Source organism: Protopterus annectens, chromosome 12.part0, assembly GCF_019279795.1.
Source record: "Protopterus annectens isolate FY-2018-M chromosome 12.part0, PAN1.0, whole genome shotgun sequence".
In the NCBI taxonomy this organism is placed as follows: Eukaryota; Metazoa; Chordata; order Ceratodontiformes; family Protopteridae; genus Protopterus; species Protopterus annectens.
In genome coordinates, this window is record NC_056746.1 from 1,003,441,689 (window position 1) to 1,003,465,025 (window position 23,337).

Consider the following 23,337-nt stretch of genomic DNA (forward strand, 5'->3'; position numbering starts at 1 on the left):
CCTCCAGGGCATTTGAATTCACAAAGTCAAGGAACTTTTGTGCTAGCGAGTTTGGGCTAGAGTAGGTTGCCCAGTTGATGGAGGGATAATTGAAATCCCCCATAACCAGTGTGTTCAGTAAAATTTGGATTGTCTTCAGTTTGGGTAAGTAGGCTTCATGGGTGTTGTGACCCATGGAGGGGGATCTATAACTGGCTAGGACTTGAATGGGGGGGAGGGGGTCTTACCCACCATAACCTGGACCTGGAGTAACTCCATGGAGATGTCCAGTCTAACTAGATGTGAGATGAATTTATCTCTAATATAGATTGAAACACTGCCTCCTTTGGTTTTCACATGTTTATTTTGTGGTCTAAAGGTGTGGAATGCATTGTAGCCTTGCAGGGCCGGGGTACTCTATGAGGCCTTAAAACAGGTTTCTGTGACTGCACAGATATCTACATTTTCTAGTGACAGAAGTGCTTACAGGGATGCAGTTTTTGGTTTAAGCTCTTAGCAGCATGATTCTTATGTTGTTCTGATTGGTTAACTTCATGTTGGTAATGTTGTTTTCGAGACCTTGCCTAAAAAAAGGCACTATGAGGGGAGGTAGGAGCCTTTGCCAGCAGCCAAAGCCTAGGTGTGGCATGTGCAAACTGCCTCTGGCAAAGCAGCGAGGTTTGTCAACCATGGCTTCCCAGGCAGACAGGAACTGTATCCCTTTGGAAAGACACCAAACGCTAAGCCAATTATTGAAATCTATCATTTTTTGTTTATACTGTGGCGTCATTATAGGTGATGGTAGTTTGCTGCTCAAGGCTACGGACATACCTGCCTGGGACACAAAGTGAGCTTGACAATGTGTCTCTTCATATAGTCTAGTGAGGTACATCTCGGGTCATTCACACCGACATGAACTATGGCAGAGTCAAAACGGTACTTGTTGATGAGAGATCTGATTGCATGTGTGATTTGGCGAATCCTGGCACTGGACAGGAAGCTGACCATGACTTTCTCCTCATCCAACCTGGTGAGTGGGACATCCGTGTGTCTCACTATTGAGTCTCCAGTGGCAAGACACTGGTGTTGCTGTGTGTCATGGGTGCTGTGAAGACTGTTAGCTGTAGCAGACTTGTGTTTTGAAGGTCTATGGTGTTTCAGTAAGTTTTTCGAGAAAACCTCTGCATATGTGGATTTACATGTTTGATGCGTACTATCAACAGACTAACATCTAACACAGATATATCATAAAGCAAGCTGGTAGGGATGGATCTGTTTTGAAAACTGTACATCCTAACACCACTAGGCTGAATATATTGGCACGTAGTAGTATTTACCTAAAAGTGGAAAACAATTATACACTCCTAGAAAAAATATACAGATGGGTTATTGTATTATTTATATTTGACTGGTGACATAACAGATACTAAGTAAGGATTTTGTACATCTGTATATTTTAGTTGTTAGTGTGTATCGTATGTATGCAGGTGTTGTAGTAATAATTTTATCTCTTTGTCCAGAAAAATGGACAAAGTTTCAGTGAAATATCTAGGTCTGAAAACTATGGGAATGAACATTTCACACTTAGTGTTTAAATTGTGCCACTTGAACCAGGTGATGTTCTAATAAATGTCAGTATAAAGGAAGCACATTCTTTTACTGGGTAAGCCTACTAGACACTAGAGTCCCTTTTCAGAGGTGACCCAGAAGCACTGTCTAGTTAAGTGACCTGCTCAGTCGTTCAACTGGAAAATGGAAGTGGAGGGAATTAAACCGACTTCTATAAGACATGAGTACAGCTTGGATGTTTTGGCTATACGGCTATCTAAACATTCCATTTTTAACAACAGTCATATAATTTGTACTACAAAAGGATATTATAGTGTTGAATAATGCCTTCAAATTCAATGATGTAGATTTAGGCAGTTGCAAGGGACTGCAATGGAAGCTGCTGTAGCCCTTATTTATGCAAATTTGCTTGCAACCAAATAGGAAGAATTTTATCTATATAAATCCAACTTTTCCAAAGATATACCATTATATAAATGCTTCACTGATAAGGTGTTTACTACTTGTTACGGATCTTTAGACACGTTAGTGAATTTCAAATCTTTCTTCAATAGCAATGATCAGAATTTGATTGTCAGGTTTAATTCTGTTCCCAATAAGACTTGATTTTTTTTTTTTTGGATTTAGAGATATTTGTAAAAAAAAAATCATGAACAATGGCGCACAAACTTTAGAGAGGAAATGGATAGCAACATTGTTAACTTAGGGCATTTGGCATCCACAGCATACAAAGAAGGATATACCCAGTAGACAACCAAAAATGGCCTACAGAAATTCTAAACTAGCAGCATATTTTAAAAAGGAGAGTTTTAATATGTGTTATCATTTTTATGTAGTGGATACCATAATAAATGTAAAAACCTACAGACTCAGTCTTAATGTTACAAGGAGAACTGACCCAGGGATTTGTTGTATAATTATACTACTACCCATCTAGCACACACCATGTTATTAGAAACACCGCCAGATGTACTGCTCCATTTTAATGACAATGAAGTCACTGAAAGAATGGGATATTATCCTCATTTTGTTTATAAAAAATAGTTTTCAGGATTTGTTGATTAATAGGATCTATACTATGTCAGTGATGAGCAGAAATGGCACTTAGAAACGTGGTGGTTGTAAGGGTTGCAATTATATTAGTGAAACCTAATTCCTTTGTGCATCTAGTCATGGGCAAGGAGTATTACTTTAAAAGTTGTTTCACCTGTCACACATTACATTTGTTTTATCTATCCATTTGCAACTTGAAAGTGTTTTACATAGGAATAACTGGACTCTGTTCCCATGATTTTTGCAAACATAAAACTATAGGGAATGCAGAACACATTAAGAAAAAAATAAAGGCACCTTAGCTAAATACATTAACTCTAATTATTGTGAACATTGTATTATATTTCCTGGAAGTCTAAAAGCTGAACGACTACAGTACAGCTGCAGATATTAAAATTCTGTTATTATTGGAAACTAAGTGGCAAAATATTTTTGTGCACATGCATTTCCTTGGCTTAATGAAAGGCTTTCTCTTGGGTCCATTTTGTGGAATGCAATGTACCAATACATTTATTCAATTAATGTCACAATTTTCTTTAGTTCATTTAAATAGAGGTAAATGTTTGTTTTATCACTGCTTCATCTCATTCACAACTTTGAAGCAGCATAAATGAATGTGAAACGTTTAATGGCTGGCATTTTATTAAGTTGTCTTTTGATTTATTTTATGCAACTTGCATCAATCTGTGAATGACTTTGATGGAACCACCCATATATTAATCAGCCTAGATAACAAAATCATTAAAAAGTGCCCGATAAAGCTGCTGGTTGCCATCAGGAAACAGCTGGGGCAGCAGTTGGGTAGATGGAAGCCAAACGAGTCTGTAATGCAATGTATCTGGAAACAGTAGAACAGCAACAACATAAGGAGGAAAACAAAAATAATACTTCAAACAAATAAAGCAACCTCAATACTGCATAACAAGGAAGAAACACAAAGCAACCTCAATACTGCATCACAAGGAAGAAACAAATAAAGCAACCACAATACTGCATCACAAGGAAGAAACAAATAAAGCAACCACAATACTGCATCACAAGGAAGAAACAAATAAAGCAACCACAATACTGCATCACAAGGAAGAAACAAATAAAGCAACCTCAACACTGCATCACAAGGAAAAACAAATAAAGCAACCACAACACTGCATCACAAGGAAAAACAAAGCAACCACAATACTGCATCACAAGGAAGAAACAAATAAAGCAACCACAATATAGCATCACAAGGAAGAAACAAATAAAGCAACCACAATACAGCATCACAAGGAAGACAGACTCCACGTGGGCCAGCAGAGTAATCCAGGCTGCAGAGAGCTGAATAAGCAACTTTTCTTGATACTAAGTATATTTTTTGTTGCTTTCCACATCTGAATACCTAGCAACTGTATTTCGCCTGCCTTTCTGTTACATTGAAGCTGTTTTTACTGCATTTAACTTAATATTGCACTTGGAATCCTTGTTTGTTACTATTTGACTGTATTTGTAGCAAATTCTTCTGTGTAAGCTGTAGTAGCTGATTCATAGCATTTATAAGTGTTTGCTGTACCTGTTTCTGCCTGTTTTGTGAAAAAAAAGAAAAAAAAGAAAAAATATCTCTTGTTTTTCCTGCTTTACTAGTTTAGTCCAGTTTCAGAGTTGCTGATTCCTGGGCTTTGGTTGTAGTTCCTGTGTACTGTTTCCTTGCCTTATTTGGGGAAGGAAGCTACCTTGCTTACCAGTGGGAGTGGGAAGCATTGAGCTGCCTTTGTCCAGTTTTGTGAGGTTTCAGCCAGTAACTAGTAGTTTATTGGTCGTTTTGGGCCAGTTTCTAGCTTTTTCCAGCCCCCTGGTATAAAACTTTCAGCTTGTACCTACTCAGCACAGACTCCACGTGGGCCAGCAGAGTAATCCAGGCTGCAGAGAGCTGAATAGCGACTTTTCTTGATACTAAGTATATTTTTGTTGCTTTCCACATCTGAATACCTAGCAACTGTATTTCGCCTGCCTTTCTGTTACATTGAAGCTGTTTTTACTGCATTTAACTTAATATTGCACTTGGAATCCTTGTTTGTTACTATTTGACTGTATTTGTAGCAAATTCTTCTGTGTAAGCTGTAGTAGCTGATTCATAGCATTTATAAGTGTTTGCTGTACCTGTTTCTGCCTGTTTTGTGAAAAAAAGAAAAAAAAGAAAAAATATCTCTTGTTTTTCCTGCTTTACTAGTTTAGTCCAGTTTCAGAGTTGCTGATTCCTGGGCTTTGGTTGTAGTTCCTGTGTACTGTTTCCTTGCCTTATTTGGGGGAAGGGAAGCTACCTTGCTTAACAGTGGGAGTGGGAAGCATTGAGCTGCCTTTTGTCCAGTTTTGTGAGGTTTCAGCCAGTAACTAGTAGTTTATTGGTCGGTTTGGGCCAGTTTCTAGCTTTTTCCAGCCCCCTGGTATAAAACTTTCAGCTTGTACCTACTCAGCACAGACTCCACGTGGGCCAGCAGAGTAATCCAGGCTGCAGAGAGCTGAATAAGCGACTTTTCTTGATACTAAGTATATTTTTGTTGCTTTCCACATCTGAATACCTAGCAACTGTATTTCGCCTGCCTTTCTGTTACATTGAAGCTGTTTTTACTGCATTTAACTTAATATTGCACTTGGAATCCTTGTTTGTTACTATTAGACTGTATTTGTAGCAAATTCTTCTGTGTAAGCTGTAGTAGCTGATTCATAGCATTTATAAGTGTTTGCTGTACCTGTTTCTGCCTGTTTTGTGGAAAAAAAAAAAAAAAAAAAGAAAAAAATATCTCTTGTTTTTCCTGCTTTACTAGTTTAGTCCAGTTTCAGAGTTGCTGATTCCTGGGCTTTGGTTGTAGTTCCTGTGTACTGTTTCCTTGCCTTATTTGGGGGAAGGGAAGCTACCTTGCTTACCAGTGGGAGTGGGAAGCATTGAGCTGCCTTTTGTCCAGTTTTGTGAGGTTTCAGCCAGTAACTAGTAGTTTATTGGTCATTTTGGGCCAGTTTCTAGCTTTTCCAGCCCCTGGTATAAAAGCAGCTAAGCGTTAGCGCAATTTAGAGCGATTTAGGCCGGAGCTGCCACTGTTGCACACTAGGGCAGTGCCGGTTAAGCAGGTTTAAACTATTCGGGCTACCTAAAGTCCACTCTTCAAATTTTCCCTTAAAACTACCTTCCTCGAACTATACTACTGATCAAATCAGCGTATCCTATAACTAAAAAGATCAACTCTACTTGACTCCAAGTAGACTATTCTCTATCTATTAAACCTGGCACTTGCTCCTACAGTACTTATTACCTTGATACGGCACTCTTGTCATAGATAGTACCCCAAAAAGGCAACCCCCCATTTCTCGGTCACCCACGTCCCCCGGAATCTTTTTTAAAGTTTTTCGTCTACCCTTCTAGCATGTCGAGGGATCAGTTGCTAGTGTCCTCTCCTGCTCAGCTGGTGAACCTGGGAATATTGAGGCAATGTTTCAATTGCCTCATGTACCTGAACAACCCTTTCCTCCTCCCACAAAACACAAATACATGCGAGAGATGCAACTATACGGCCAAACTGGAGGCTGAGCTCTCTCAACATAGGACTGGCAAGACCAGTCAGGAGGAGAAGGTTACCACACACACTATAGACCCAGTCTCACATAGTACCATTACAACCTCAAATCATACACATAAACACACAAAGACATACTCGGAGGCTCTGATCAAAAATCTACCAAAACAGCAGAGGCCACCAAAGCAGACACCCAAACAACCACCACCTCAGAACAAACACCGCAACACATAGACCTCACAGTCAGAGTGTCAAACAGTCACAGCCCTTAAGGCCAAACACAATGCCAGACACACTAGTCATTGGTGACTCCATAGTCAGACACACTGATGTCCCGCTCACCAGACTGAGTAAGGAGAAGGTCACAGTAAGCTGCCTGTCGGGCGCTAGAATCCGCCACATAAGCACTCAGGTCTCTCAACAGCAGGTACAAATATGACTCAGTCATTGTCCACGCTGGTGTAAAGCGACCTGAGGCGTACCTCCTTGGACTACATGAAAAGAGACATTGAGGAGCTCTCTGATTATGTAGCCCAGGCAGGTATGACCCTGACCTTGAGCAGTATCCTACCTTCACCAAGAATGATGCCACAATACAGAGATAAGATGATCAGCTTTAACAATTGGCTTAAACACTGGTGTCATTCAAAGGGGATCCAGTATCTGTCTGCCTGGGATGACATGCTGGACAAGCCACGCTGCTTTGCAAGGGGCGGCTTGCACCTGTCACCCCTGGGATTCGGATATTGGCAAAGGCTCTTGCCACCCCATAGTGCCTTTTTAGGCAAGGCTCAAATTCTAAACCTACCACCCTAGAACACAAAAAGGAAAAAACTAAGGGTAATGCTGCTCAATGCCAGAAGTCTAAATCTCAAAATGCACGCACTCGAGGCCCTTCTCAGTATGGAGAACATCGATGTCTGTGCTGTGACAGAAACCTGGTTCAAGGCTCCTGAGAGCACCCCAGCGCTATCAGGTTTTACCTCATATCATGCGTTCCGGCCCCAAAATCCGGACAATACCAAGAAAGGAGGGGGGGTATCCATATTCATCAAGGACACCCGCACCTCAAGACTGGTGGCAAAGCACGATGCATCGGAGACCATCCAGGTGCAATTAACCATAGGCAAGACTGCTCTGCAAATTGTAGCATATTACAGGCCACCCTCACAAACTCAGGAAACTCACATGGCCTTCCTGAAAACACTAGAGGGGATAAATGTATCACCAAACACCATCATACTAGGTGACTTAAATTACCCTAATATAGACTGGGAACACTACTCAAGCCCAAACACCTTAGCCCAAAAGTTCCTGGAATTCATAAACTCAAATGCCATGGAACAACTAGTCACCATCCCCACAAGAGGAGATAACATACTTGATCTCATCATCACGAACATGGGAGCACAATGTTCAACACCGGAAGTATACCCCTCACTGGTGAGATCAGATCACAAACTAATCTCGCTGGAGGTCCTCATCCCACCCCACCTGAAATAAAAAGACCACAGTAAAGAACTTCTCAAAAGCCGACTTCACACTTCTAAAGACTAGTGTGGTCTCCTTTCAGGGCCCCGAGCCGGCGGAAAACAATACTCAAGCCGCTGAATCACTTACAAATGCCTTCTACCAGCACCTGCAGGACTGCATGGATAAGGCAATCCCAAGCAAAACAAAGACTCTTTGTACCAAAGGCAAGCGTCCAGTCTGGTGGACCCCAGCCATAAACAAACTCTACAACAAAAGGAGGAAGCTACTACAAGATAGAGCAAAATCCTTAAAAGGTAAGACACCCTTGATCACTATAAGTAAAAACTAAGAGCTCTCATAAAATCATCCAAAGCAAATTTCGAGAGAAAAATAGCTAAAGACTCAAAAGACAATCATAAGGCCTTCTTTAGCTATGTTAGAAACCTAGGAGGAAACTCCCAGATATGCTCAGAACTAGTTCAAAATGATGTGAAGATTACTGATCCTACAGACATTGCCAACATACTGGCTGACAGGTTCAGTCCAAACCTCTCCCCTCCCCAAAAGGAGAGATATCTATACCAAATGAGTGCAGCCCCCCAAACATCTCCAGCGCCCAAGTGAGAACTGCTCTCTCCAAAGCAAAAAACACAGCATCCATGGGACCCGATGGTGTCCCCGGCTGTGTGCTCCACGAACTCAATGAGGAATTAAACCCACAGCTAGGACAGCTGTTTAATCAAAGTCTTACCTCTGGATACGTACCCAGGGAGTGGCGCACTGCAACTGTGGTCCCACTTCACAAAGGCGGTGCCTCCACAGACCCTGGAAATTACCGGCCCATTAGCTTGACAAGCCTTATCTGCAAAGCCATGGAGAGGATCATAATGGACCTCATAAATAAAGACATAGGAATTTGCAGACTTTGGATCCAACCCAGTTTGGCTTTGTCAAAGGCAGATCATGCCTTTTAAACTTGGTTGACTTTTTCGAAACAGTCACCAAAGCCATTGATGAGGGAAGGCAGTCCATACAGCCTACCTCGATCTGGCTAAGGCCTTGTATACAATACCCCACTCGGGTATCATTGAAAAACTCATCAGCTTAAATGTTAACCCATACATCACAAGATGGGTTGCAAACTGGCTGAGTGACAGAACCCACAGGGTCAGAGTTGCTGGCGCCATGTCAGACTCAAAGCCTGTCACAAGTGGTGTCCCACAGGGCTCAGTCCTGGGCCCACTCTTGTTTGGCATCTACTTTTCCAGTACAAGCAAACACAGGAGGGTTATGGCTGACAAAGTTTGCAGATGACTGCAAACTGGGCGCCATAGTAGAAAACACATCTGACACAGATATCCTTCAGAAGGGTCTCACAGAAAGCGGATAACTGGTGCCAGAGCCACGGCCTAAAGTTAAATGCCAAAAATGCATAGTCATACCCTTCGGGAAAAACAAGGTTACCCCTAGCTACCAAATAGGTGGCAATCCACTGAGCACAGAAGAAGTTATCAGGGACCTGGGGACCCAGGTTGATAGTAGTCTGTCATTCGACACCCATGTAGCTAAAGTAGTTAGGAAGTCCTTCTACATTGCCCACCTTATCATGAAGGGATTCTCATCTAGATCAAGGGAGGTCATAGTCTCCCTTTACTCATCACTCATCAGACCAATGATTGAGTACAATGCCCCATTCGGAATGTATCTGACCCGACACTTGCAGCAGCTGGAGAGGCCACAAAGTTCCTCACCAAAAGGATAAAGGGTCTCAAAAATCTGTCCTATGCTGCCCGACTGAAAGAACTCCAGCTCTATTCAGTCGCTTACCGCTTGCTCAGAGGTGACCTTTGCCTAACATACAAGGCCATGTCAAACCCAGATTTGATGAATATGCTTCACCTCAAAAATCTAGATCCATCAGAGCCACAAGGGCGGAGACTTAAACCTCGACACGGCTATTAATAGGACGTGCTGGAGAGATAGATTCATCACCCAAAGACTCCCTATGCTGTGGAACAAAATCCCGGTACATGTGAGGCAGAGCACCTCGCTGGCCTTGTTCAAGAGAAATCTTGACCAATGGATGGGAGATCGCAGATATACCCCAGGAATTACCTCAGTGTCACTGCTCGACAGAGGCACAGCAAAATAATGGGTATAGTTCCCCATACTAAAGGGGTGGCGTAAGCCACAAAACAATGGGCTAGGCTTATAAATGCCCTCGGGCAGATAGCCTAGTATGAACCTATGAACCTATGAACCTAATACAGCATCACAAGGAAGAAACACATAAAGCAACCTCAATACTGCATCACAAGGAAGAAACACATAAAGCAACCGCAATACTGCATCACAAGGAAGAAACAAATAAAGCAACCACAATACTGCATCACAAGGAAGAAACAAATAAAGCAACCACAACACTGCATCACAAGGAAGAAACAAATAAAGCAACCACAATATTACAGGGGTGCTCTCTGGAGCCTTGAACCAGGTCTCAGTTACTGTACAGATATCGATGTTCTGCTAGACAGGGGTCCAGGAAAGTAAATAATGTGGGAAGAAATAGCCAGGGAATTGTTATGGCTAGGCTTGTATAGGCCCTAGGGCTGAAAGCCTAGTACCAACCTATGAACCTATGAACCACAAGGAAGAAACAAATAAAGCAACCACAATACTGCATCACAAGGAAGAAACAAATAAAGCAACCACAATACTGCATCACAAGGAAGAGAGCTATGCACCAACTTGCATGATGGGCTGGTTCTAATTATTACAAAGTAAACTGGCAAAAAAGAGACATTTCCAGTCTAAAAGAATATGGATGAGGTAAGAAGAAACAATTACAAAATAAAATGTAAAGCGTGCCCATGTAGTTTCCTGCCATAGCAAATTTCAGTAAAAAAAAAAAAAAAAATTACAGGTTACGTGAATAAATGAATGGGTAAGCTTCAGAGAGTATGCACAGCCCAATGCAAGAATATGCAGAATTGATGGAGTCTGTTAATGTTAATGAAAAGTATAAAATTAAGGCATATGTAACTGCACACTATGGCATTCCTTGGTGCTTAGTATCTCTGGAGACGGGCTCTGAAAACCTGAACAGAATGTGATGCATAATTCCTAATGTCATACTTTACATACCATCTGTGGTGTTGTAGAGAGGTAGTGTGCAACTGCTGTTAGTGCTGAGAAGGTGTCTGTAAGGAATGCCAGGCAAACAACACACCCAAGCAGTTAATGTACAAGGAGGTAGCCACATGGCTACTCTTGTTAATTAGTAATACTCCACTCCTGTGCTGTGTCTGCAGACTCTCAGCAGCGACACCACAGCTTCATCTGACAATGCACACCCCACTGAAGGCAGGAGGATGTGCAGGCAGTATGCCCTACACTGAAAGTTCCGAAGGAGGATATGTGTTGCTATCAGCCAATGTTGCAGCACCAGGGTGCAAGTCAACACTGCCAAAAAGTAAAATGGAAATGGGTTCATATGCATATTTAGCTCATGAGATGTACATTTATTATAATGTTAGTGACCAGTGCACCCCAAGAACTGGCCTATGTGCATGAGTAGTATGCACAGCACGTGCACTATGTGCAATTAAAGAGTCACTGAAGAGAAACAATACCTCCTGTCTGCAGTGCAGTAGTGACTGTGAAATATCCACTAAGAATGTATTGAATACTCTTTATAAATAATGTCCCATCAAAGATTACTTGCATTACTTCCATATAAAAAGTGTAGCAACTCAAGCCACGACTTCAGCCTCCATTACATGCAGAAATGGAGAATGGATATACAAGTCAAGTTGCATTAGCATTAGACTTCCTCCACCAGCATTTATGCAAACTTATGTAGCAATCTGCAAAAACAGATACTTCACCTTAGCCTAGTGTAGCATCCTTTGCTGCACAATATAATTACAGTACAATGATTTTACATGCTAAAAGTGAACTTACTTTACTTAAAGGCAGCTCAGAAAGGTATGATATTCATAAAAATGTTTAGTGTCTTAACAGACAAAGTTCTTAAGTCTGCTTTTTCTCTCATGAAATGTTTTCTTATGTTACACACACACGTTATAGATGCAAGCATCACATTTCATTGCTGAAAGCTGGCTTCCAATAACTGGTAATGGTACTGCTGACCAAGCTGGTAGAGTTCTTAATGGTGCTAACAAGCAGAGCTCAGAACTGAATTAGAATAGGCACTGCTGATTTAGACAGCTGCACGAGTGCTGAGAATGAAGATCGCCTTGCTGTGATGCTGGCAAGGGCAGAAAGTACCCCTATAGCTGCTTGAACGATGGCAATGACAACTCAGAATGGATGGTGGGATCACAGTGACTGGGAACCAGTACGGCTTATCAAAATGGTTGAGAATGGATGATGCTGACCAGATCAAGAGTACCTCTGACTTCTTATACTTAACTTTATGAGTTTAGTGCATGTCTGAGTAATTGCTGGATCATTAGATCTTTAAGAGGGCTCTCGGCAGTGGATTATGGCTTGGATCTCCTTTCCTAAGGATCCTTTTTCAGAGCAAAAATCTTGCATTCTGAACTACTGTGCTCAAAGGTATGCAAGCCTCCTGCGTTGCACACTGTGATATCATACTCAAGATCACAGAAGGCATGCCCAGGTCCACGCTTCCTGCTTCTATACCCCTCTGAATGTGAGCAACCACACATGTATGAAGAAACAAGGATATACAATTAGAAACCGGACAGATTTTCTATGATATCCATCATCAACAAAGGTGATGGGGCTACATAGCAGGATGGCAGATGAGTAATAAGTACCCATTGTGAAGGACCCTGTGAAGCAAGATACAACATATAATGACAGCTGTACAAGTACTTAAGTACTCACCATTTCAACTGATCTTTGAAAAGGCCTTTGTGATGGGTAATGGCTGGGAAAATGACTAAGGCTGCAATAACACACCTTGGACACAGCAGACAAAATGATACAAGGAACCAGGGGTTCAGAAGACCCAGACATGAAACACAGTTACCATGGGATGCCCAAGTCTTGGACTAATGGTTCAAGCAGTAAAGACTGGAGAAGATACTACTCAACAAACCAAGTGATGCTGCAAAAATGGCAGCAATAGGCACATCCCTGAATAGGCACTGGAAGCGGCCAAACTAATAATGGGGAGACCTTTAACAACATTACTGACTGGGCAGTTAATTGTCTGATGGAAAACGGTACAGTGGAATGTGCAATCCATTAAGGTTTGCTAGCTGTAAGCTAGGCTGCACTTAATTGAAGCAAAAATGATAAAGCATTTGGCTGTCTTCTTGTACTCATGCACCACACCATTCTTTGGAAAAAAGTGAAGTGATAATTCATGTCTCTCTCTGTTGGATTTTGCCCCACAAAACAAAATGGGGAGATGAAAGGACTGATCTGAGGACCACTTTGAAAACAGTTTCAGGAGAAAACCTGGCATGATCCTAAAGGAAACATAGCTTTTGCAAAAACTACATAAGATTTCCTTCAAATCAGTACTTGTAACTCTAAAACCCTGTAGACAGAGATAATGGTCATCAAAAACAGCATCATCTAAGACACCAATTTCAAATTTACAAAAGCAGCCGATTTAAAGAGAAGATAGGAAAGCCAGTCAATCCAGAAATTTAATTCTCTAGGAGGACAAGTGTTTTTCAAAAAAGAGAATAAAGAAGAAAATGGTTTTAAAGGTGGCAACTTCATCTCAGCTCTTCCAAGTACATGTGCTGCAGCGTGGGAAATTACGATCCAAAGGCAGAGTATGCAATCGATCAGTCAGCATAAAGACTGCACAGCAGAAAAAAAATGGCCTTGTAAATCTAAACAACCAGGCTTGGGGTAAAAGGGTAGCAGAAAACAAATCAAAAGCATAGGTACACTTTCATGGGGATGAAATCAAGAGACAGAAGAGTGATCAATCATTAGTTAAGCAACATTTGGAGTACTGAGTTCCATTCACACAGACTCAAAGAAAAAAGATATTACAGTACTGGAGCTCTACCGGGCAAATAACTGAGATGGTGAGTGAATAGAAATGCACACTATCACATATAAGGAGAGGCTAGGGAAGTTGGACCTTGTTTCACTGAACAAGAGGAAGAACAAGGAGGAAATAAGATGACTACACAAAGCCCTATGGGATAAATATAATGGGATTACTGTAATAAGGCAAAGGGGATCATGATGATAAATGGAAAATGCAGTTAAATCTTGACACAAAAAATATTTTTTTATTTATTTTTTTTTTTACACAGAAAAGGTGGCTGGCGGGTATAACCAGTCAGTGGAATACTTGGTAGAAGTAGAAGCTTCCCTTCTTCACCTGCAGGATTGACCTAATGGCTCATTTGTTCCCTCCTCTAGGGGGAGATTGTTTTTCTCCAGACAAGGACCACAGGACTGTGTTTGACAGTAGGAAGCAGGCCAGTATGCTCAATACCATGAAGCCTGTTCTAACCCCTTCTCCCTTCCACCCGTGGGCAGTTTTCTAACTTCATGGGAAGATGAGTGCTACCACAAATGCCTTCTCCTTACACAGTAGCACAATGTCCTGCATTACAACCACACATGAATGCTTCTACGATTAATCATTTTCTGTTTGGTAGGCACTGCTAATGTGGCAAGGCGTACTCCCCCCACCCCTAGGATGGCTGAGCTGATGTCAACTACTTACGCCCATCTTACCTGGCCTGGATCCTATAGCACCCACACTGTTAACTGAACAGAGATCACCTGAACTGCAGTCAAGGTTTCATTCCTCTATAACACATGACCAGGCTAGCAGCTTATGATATCTGATGATTGGTTAGTATTGGGAGGACCAGCTGAATGTGTACAGCAGCAATTTTTGGATATATCAGAAAGGTTCACGTGGTTATCTTGCATAAATGCAAGCAATCCCCATTAAGGAACTGTTTGACATGCCTAAGCAAGACCAATGATCTACCTTCCATGAGGATGCATCTCTCAATAATGGAGACATGTATCCTGACCACAGAATTTAAAAAAAAAAAAAAAAAAAAAAAAAAAAAATTAAACAGTTGTCAAAGATGGGAAGGACCACCTCTTAGCTAACTGCCTGACATGGGCAGGGTAATTTCTCTGCCATACAAGATAATATCCACACATGGCATGATATACAAAGATTGACCACTAGAAACCTTTCTGGCAGCCTCAGTGACAAATATTAGTCTGATGGGATCTGGGAATCTAAACAGTGGTCAAGTGAAAAGTGGAACCAAATGTCACCCAACAAAGGGCAAGAGGGTGAATTTCTGGCTTTTATTAGAATGGATTCCTGTAGTACCAGGAAGATGATATGAGTGCATAAAATACTAAAGGGGTAAACACAATGTGGTTATCTCAGGTAAGGCAGGAGGGGTCAACAGTCAGAAAAAAGAAATGTGATTTAATCCTGATAAGGGAAACAAAAGTTTTTTTTTTCCTTTCATCTGAAAGTGACAATCACATACAGAAGAAAACTGCAAAAAGGTTCTAAGATTCAATATTGCCCTCCAGTCACCATTTCCAGCCTTGCCAATAGCACAGAGGGACAAAGCCCTGATTACAACCTGAGCGACCAGAGTCTGATCATTGGTTTGGACACTTAAAGGTAAAGCAGGGAAGAATGAGAATGTCTATCCTGGAGGATAGGGGAGTTGAGGCATGTGAGGCATCGCTCAGAGTTCTGGCAGAAACTGGAGCTCAGAGTACAGGATGTCACAGCCTGGTGGGGAGGACGACATGTAGATGTAACGGCCTTACAGGTCTCCAGGAGGCAAAGTGCTCAAAGCCAATCGTCACTGTTCAACCAGCCAATAGTAAAGATACCAGCACACTAGGGAAAAGGACTTCATGCTACAGAAAATCTCTGCAAAAAGCAGAATGATGACTATTCGCTCATCTCCCATTCTTCTCTCTATGCCGTGACATATGATACCTCCTGCAGAACCCACACAAAGATGATTGGTACTCCCAGTGTGTAGGTGGCCTCTCCCAGTAGGGAGACTCTCCCAGAGTGTTACACCAGGTATTTACCAAGATTCAGAAAGCTGTGAAGAAGAATGATATATGTGGTGCACTAAAGCAGCCTAACGTCAGCAATGGCAGTCCAAAAACTCCAGTCACTGTCTTTATAAAGTTTTGTATACTCTCTCTATGGCTGCAATGTTTTTCTCCAAGGACTCCAGTGTCCTCCCACCTCCAACAACATTCTGGTTGATCTGCTGCACCAATTTGACCATATAAATGTTGTATTTACCCTTAGGTTTGTGGCAATGATCATACCAAATAAAATGTAATTAATTTTAAAAAACTTCCACAAAAATGAATATATCATTCACTCCTAAATGCTCATGCCCCGCTGTACTGAGCAGAATTTGGGAACACAACATTTTTTTCAATGGCACAAGTCAATTTCTAGGATGTTCATCACACAGAACAACTTCATCAGGCAGGCTTCCTATATCAACTCCAAGAGCACATTCACTTTCCTAGAATTTTTTTTATTATGTGCTTTTTTTGCCTGTACCTGCTTACCATCAACCCTCCCCTAATCAGACAAGATCTACTTGTTCTTGACACCAAGAATTTCAGCCAGTGTCAGGACAAGAACTGTCTAAATTGACCATCATTCAGGCAGCTATGAGCGAGTGTTCTGTGCCCTCAGCAGCATCCTAGCAAGAAGACCATTTGCAAAATGATCTAACCCCACCCCTGGGTGGTTGGAGGGATTACTGTGCAACCCATATAAATGCAGAGGCCCACAACTGATTCACTATACAAGTGTATATTTATGCACATTTCAGCTGAAGGCTATCACCAGGATGTAGGTTAGCAAACCAAATGTATGCCACCCAAGCTGTGCATTTGTTCCATAGCACCTCCTCCAAGGGGTCATAGTAGTGCACAGACAGCTCCATCCCACCTACCGCCCTATTCCAGGCATACCCATCCACCTCTGCCAGCACAGTCTGCTGCCGAAACTCCCAACTGAACTTTGGGTGTATAGGCTGCAGTCAGGGTTTTAACTCCTCTACAGCTACTTCCTTAGGATTTTAATGGCAGTAAGGGTAAAGATGCAGGTGATGACTCCCTGCCAGAGGTACATCGCTGGTCTTCACAGAGAATGCAAATGCTTGGTGTTTATGTACTAAATCTTGGCCTGGTATTCACACCACAGTAGGACAAGCTCAGGTTTCGTTCTCTTGCTTGAACCTACAAGGCAAGCAAAGCCACTCTCACTTAAGCAGCTTTATATGCAGTCTCTTCTGTCAGAAGTCCCACTTGCTTTACACCAGGGAGGACTCTAGGCAGATTCTCCAGCCTGACACTGGCACCTTCTATCAGTCTGCAACAGACGCAGTTATGGAAAGCAAAACCCCACACAGTTTAGCATGAAGAATCTACGATTCTCTGAGGGCAGTGATAATGGTCATCACCAAAGGAAGGTTCATGAGAGCAAGATGACTGTGCAGGCACTAACACCTCACTGTTCACTGAAGCGTCAGTATGCACATGTGTGTGTGAATCAGAGAGTAAAGATGGCAGCTGCCATGGGAATCAAGAGGTAAAGAAGGGATTGAACCTCAAAACACTTCTGTGTCTTCATCAAGATCAAGATCCAGAATGGTAAAGTGACAACTTCTTGTGCCCTCTTCTATAAGCAGGTGTGAAGAACACAGAACAGTAAAGGGAATCCTCTTTGCTAAGAAGTACAAACACTTATCTAAGTCTCAGTTAAAGACTACCCCCCTACATCCTGCAACCATGGAAGTGTCCATTATAAGGTCTGGTACTAAAATATCTTTGGTAAGACCACCAAAAGCCAGTAATAGAAAGGAAACACTGGGAGACCCTTTGGCTTGCTTACCAGACTGAATCATGGAAACACTACAGGCACAGATAAAAGACCACACAGCAGCACTTTTTAAAGTAGTACCCACTCAGAGCAGACTGAAGTTGTCTTTTTAAAGGCTCCCTAACACAAAATGTGCTAGGAGGCATCTATATCTAGTTACACCATCCAGGCAACTGGACTGACTGGAAAGTCACCATATGGAACCAGAAGTACTGAAATCCAACAGAAGATGGAACTCTGTGCCCTTCAGAACAAAGAAAACATAGGAATAAACACCACAATGTTTTCAGAAGAAGAAGAAGCTCTAGAGACCTATGAAGAGTACATTCTGGATCTGTTCCAGGGGCTTGGATGGGGACACTTTAATAGCACCAAGTTGTGGCCATTTGTGACAGCATCCAGAATCTCTGTGTTCTTGGGGATAGTTTTCCTAACCTAGGCAAACTAAGAGAGCTGACCTTTCACATGCAGCCCAGATGAGTGGCAATGACTGCTGCAGTGTCCCCTGCACAGCCTTCCTCCCAGGAGACTTGGTATCGAGACTTGACAGAGGTAAGACAGAAACCTGAATGTCATTCTCTTTCAGCAAGAGAGTGGCAGCTTCTTTATGTGCTCGACTGATCTAGAAGATAAAGACACGGAAGCCACCATGAACTGCATTACCCAAGAAAAAACATCCCAGATTCTGCTGCTTTACACACACCACTGACACAGTCACATGTACAGAGGTTCTATAATGAATCACTGAATAACAGCTGGTCAAGGATACATCTTGGTAAAATAAACTAGTCAAGGCCTTGACCAAATGGAGGAAAAGATGAAAGTTTTTTCAGTGAACAAGCCCGGAATATATTCTACACCCCCATTACTTAAAAGCCAGTATAATAATTCTGCAGCTATACAGCTGTGAAGAAAACTGGAAATAACCCTCTGTGCCAATGCAGTAAAAGAAACTGTGCCAGCAGTAACTTTCAGTGAGAAATGGCAATCAACAAGTTGCAACTCAATTTGCACTTGATAAATTACAATCTCATCCACTTTTTGCATTCAGTTAAGGACACAGAATTTATTATAGCAGTTTACAAAGAGAAAGACAATGAAATACAAAGACATACAAACCCATATGTCACCTGGTAGATAGCCAACTGGCTCACAGACAGGACCCAGGAAGTTAGAACTGGGGAATCCACCTCTACAAAGAGGCCAATCACAAGCTGAGTCCCTCAGTGATCAGTCCTTGGACTGCTCCTTTTTGGCATTTACTTCTCAGAAGTGAAGGCCAATGTTAGTGGTCTCTGGCTGACTAAATTTGCAGATGATTGCAAATTAGGAGCTGTCACTGAATCTCACACAGACACAAATGTTCTCCAGGAGGGGCTGACACAGACGAGCAACTGGTGTCAAAGCCACGGACTAAAACTAAACGCCAAGAAATGCATAATAGTATCCTTTGGGACGTCATCTATCTCTGGTAACTATCATACTGACAACACACCCCTTAGAGTTGACCCAGTAGTCAGGGACTTAGGGACACACATAGATAGTAACGTAGCCTTTGACCATCATGTGTCTGCATTGATAAGGAAATCACTCTATGTTGTGCAACATATAAAAAAAGGTATGGCATCTAAGCCAAAGGAAGTAATTGTTCCACTGTATTTGGCATTCATCAGGCCTATCATTGAGTACAATGCCCCCTTTGGTATGTACCTAACTAGGTGTATCCAACAAATGGAAAGTCCAGAGGTTCCAAATTAAAAGAATACAGGGCGTAAAGCAAAATGTCCTATGCAGACCACCTCAAGGCCCTATCCCTTGTATTTCCATCTCCTACAGGCCTTTCAGGGGAGATCTATGCCTGGCATACAGGACACTGTCAGACCCCACTCTGATGGACCTCCTGCATATCCACAAAACAAACCACACCAGAATTACCCATTCTAAAGACTTAAACATTGCCTGCTGGAGAGATAGGTATGTATCCCAAAGACTACTGCTTCTACGGAATAGGCTCCCCCCCCATCCATGTGAAGCAGATTTCCTCCCTAAGCCAATTTAAGTGCAACTTGGACAATTGGATGGGAAACCGGAAAGCCATCCCTGATTAGGCACCTGTGTCTCTAATTGACACAGGTAACCTGTAAATGGTTCATCTCCCAGGCCCATGCATACACTTATCAAGGGTATCAAAACTTGTCAGAGATTTGGGATGCATGGCTAGGCTTAAAAAGGCCCTTGTGGTCGTTAGCCTAGTAAACACCTATGAACACAGAAAAACAGAGAGATAGTTATCATAAGGGCCCTCGCCAGTGTTTCTTTGATCACAGAATGAGAGAGTACTGCCTTATATTCTAGAGACTGAGTCACTAGGAAGGATTACAAATGGGAGAGGTAGAAACAAAGGCTCAAAGCCCAGTCAGAAAAAAATGGGTCTATATTACCAGAGCAAAACTCCTTTTGAGCGAATACCAAAACACCGACATGAATTACGTGATCCATGAGAATACCGAACACACTAAACCACAAAATTTTAAATCTCAAACTGTCATATTCGGCCAACCCCACCACCCGCTACATACTACCTACCCAAACAAAATAAATAAACCACATACATACACTAACCAAACCCTACTTCTAACCCTAAAGTAACGCACCAAAACCCTACTTCTAACCCTACACTAAACCTCACATACACAACTATCTATGCACTATCCTTAACCCCTCCCTAACCCTAAGGTCTAACTACCACACACTTCCCTATGAAAATATAAACAAACAAAATGAATAATCCACATACACATTTACCAAAACCCTACTCCTAACCCTACACTAAGTCTTACATACATTAACTATCTATGCACTTACCTAAACCTGCACCTTAACCCTAAGGTCCATAATTATCGCACACTTATTTTATGGAGCTATACCACAGACGGGCCAACCATGGTAATTCGACATTTCCAAATTTGCGGTTTTGGACGTTCGCTGTAATACCGGTTCACGCAATATGTGTTGACGTTTACGGATTTGCTTAAATGGACTTTCGCTCTGGTAATCGGGAACCAAAAATAATCTCTGTTCACACTGCCCACAGCTTTATGTGCAAAGGTGTGTGAATCTTTGCAAAGTAAGCCAGTCTACAGAGATCACAGAGAAATCCTGCCTTTGATGCTTTGTTAGGATGTTATTCCCCTCCCTGATGGAAATACAGAGGTCAGCAGCCTTCTTAGATGCGACACCAAAATCTGCTTGCTTCAAGGCCATTTCTGAAAAGAGGTGGTTCCATTTGGGAAGAAAGATCAAGAACATGGGCTTCTTTCCTCCAAATGCTGGTTAAGTCTGTTTTAGGAAGAACAGGAACTACAAGTTAGCCTATAATGGACTTCATAAGCATAAGGTTTTCTCCACAGGAGGGCCTGTTGGGCTGTAAGGCAGAAGCCTCATTATCTTTATACATCTCAAAACCAGGGACCTTCATCCCATTTAATGCCTCTCTCAACTGGATTAAGTAGGATGACATCCCCCTTCTCATGGTAGTGTTCGCAAAGGGTGGCCATCATTTAACCAATACCTCACCAGATATGGAGCAAGCAACAGAAAGGTGGGTCACAAGCATTTTGTGTATTAAGAACAGTACACTAGTAATGACTCCTACTTATGTTTGCTCAGGATACTGTGTTACATTAGTGTCAGTTAAACTTACTAAACTGCACATATCCACAAAAACATTCTTGTGATACTTATGTGCCTAACACAAGAAGAAGGACTACTAGGGCTCCCTCAGTGCATTCCACTAAGCCATCATATTATGGGACTGGCCATATGCCCAAGAGAAGTAAGGATGGTATTCAAACTCCAGTAACTTGATTCCATCTCCAAAGATGGCAGTCAGAGGATGCTTCCTCAACCCAGATTATATACACTCACATGAAGCGCTGGTGGCCGAAGAGTTAGTCAGGTGTAGGAGATTACTGACTATGGGGCTTCTAAAATCCAGCTAGTAAGTACGCTAAGGAAACAACTAGTCTTTACTTCTTAAGCAGAATGGTATGGTGTGTCCCTTCCCCAAAATGAGCAAACTTCTAAGATTTCAAGTAGCTCAACAGTGAACATGCATACTAGAATTTACTTACTGGTAAGTGGATCCATCATCTTTGAGAAATTAATAATTTATACAGTGGTTAAACAGAGCTGTTGGTTCAAGAATACTCATATAATTCACGCAATTTACCCTCCTGTGGATTAGAGTTTACAAACAGTTGTACTCAATTTATTACGCTACAAGATGAGTGGGGATATGCTGTCAAAGATAAGTGGGCTGTTGAAATTCATAGTTTACATTTTTGGGTGTTAACTCTGCAAAAAAAATGTTTTTTTACTGATAAACTAAACCAAACCCATCACGAAGTCTCTCTGAAAATGGATTAATTATCTTGTCCAACATTTTAGTGACTGAAAAAGTGATGTCCTCAATACTTACAGCTGCAACAGGGAGTCTCTGTGTGCAAGTCACTGGTAAACGTAATTTCCAGTCTGTTTCACCATCCAGCTGGTCTGTACGCAGGAAACATGAACCTGGAGGGGAAAATGACAGAGCATGATCATGAGTTCAAATTCTGACTGTTAATGTTGTCATACTTATTTATTTACATTTTGTTGACTGGATTAGCACTGCAAGGCAAGGACCATTTCCAAAAGAGACTGGAGTGCAATGTCAATTTTTAGCCTGTACAAATGAACTGGCATACAATGTCCTGTAAGAAAAGTACAGTTGTGTACACTTACCATAAATGTCGATAGTAGAGTGCATTCACTGTTGCAGTAATCACACACGGGTTATCTGCCTGCAGGTAGCCCTCAGTCAGCCCGAATACCAGAGTCTTGGGATTTTTGCGTTGGATGCGGTCACCTCATCCATGACATCAGGTCATCAGGGGTATAAAACATGCAGCCGATGTCATTATATCAGTTTTTCTTGCCCCAGATGTCAGGAGCCCCCCAAAAAAGGAAGCAATCAAATGGTGGAACACCTCCAGTAAAAAGTAAATACCATTTCTATAAGATATGGCCAAAAAAGAGGATAAAAGGTATAGAAAGACAGGAAACTGGAGGGAGGGTAACCAGGACTGCAACAGTGAATACACTCGAACATCTACATTTATGGTAAGTGTACACAACTGTACTATGTTCTTCATGTTTCACTGTTGCAGTCATCACACTTGGGTTGATTCCCACAGCTGAGGAAGGGTGGAGGCAGTCAAGAAGTAGAAGGGCTGGCTAGCAGGCCTTGTAAGACTGTTGTGGAAAATCCAGCTCTAGATTTGGAAAATATAGTTATGTGGTAATGCTTGGTGAAGGTGTGTACAGAACTCCAGGTTGCAGCTTCCTGGATGTCCTTGGTAGGGACTCCCCTGAGAAAAACTGTGGAGGTTGAGGTAGCCCTAGTGGAATGAGGCCTGATCCCCAGTGGGGTAGGTTTTCCATGGTGTTTGTAGCAGAAATGGATGCAGTGTGCTACCCATTTAGAAATGGTTTGTTTTGAAATGGCCTTGCCCTCTGCCCCTGTAGGAAAGCTGACCAGCAGCTGGTCAGATTTTCTGAAAGGTTTAGTCCTGTCAAGGTAGAACCTGAGCTGTCTGTGCACATCCAAGGAGTGCAGGATCCTTTCCCCTTTATTCTGAGGATTAGGAAAAAAGGTTGGCAAATGGATGGATTGGTTTAAAGCCACACTGGATACCACCTTGGGCATAAAAGATGGGTTAGTCCTGAGGGAAACCCTGTCCGCATGGAAGATAATGAAGGGTTCCATAGCCATAAGGGCCTGTAAAGTACAGTTGT

General features: G+C 42.0%; 1 protein-coding gene across 1 annotated transcript in view; it reads right to left on the minus strand.

Annotated features, from left to right (window-relative positions):
* Positions 1-23,337, minus strand: part of ATP9A (ATPase phospholipid transporting 9A (putative)) — a 2,147,009-nt gene that overhangs the window by 1,514,022 nt on the left and 609,650 nt on the right. Inside the window, exon 7 of the mRNA XM_044090027.1 lies at positions 21,980-22,074. Coding sequence (XP_043945962.1) covers positions 21,980-22,074 — 95 coding nt within the window. The remainder of the gene's footprint in view (positions 1-21,979; positions 22,075-23,337) is intronic.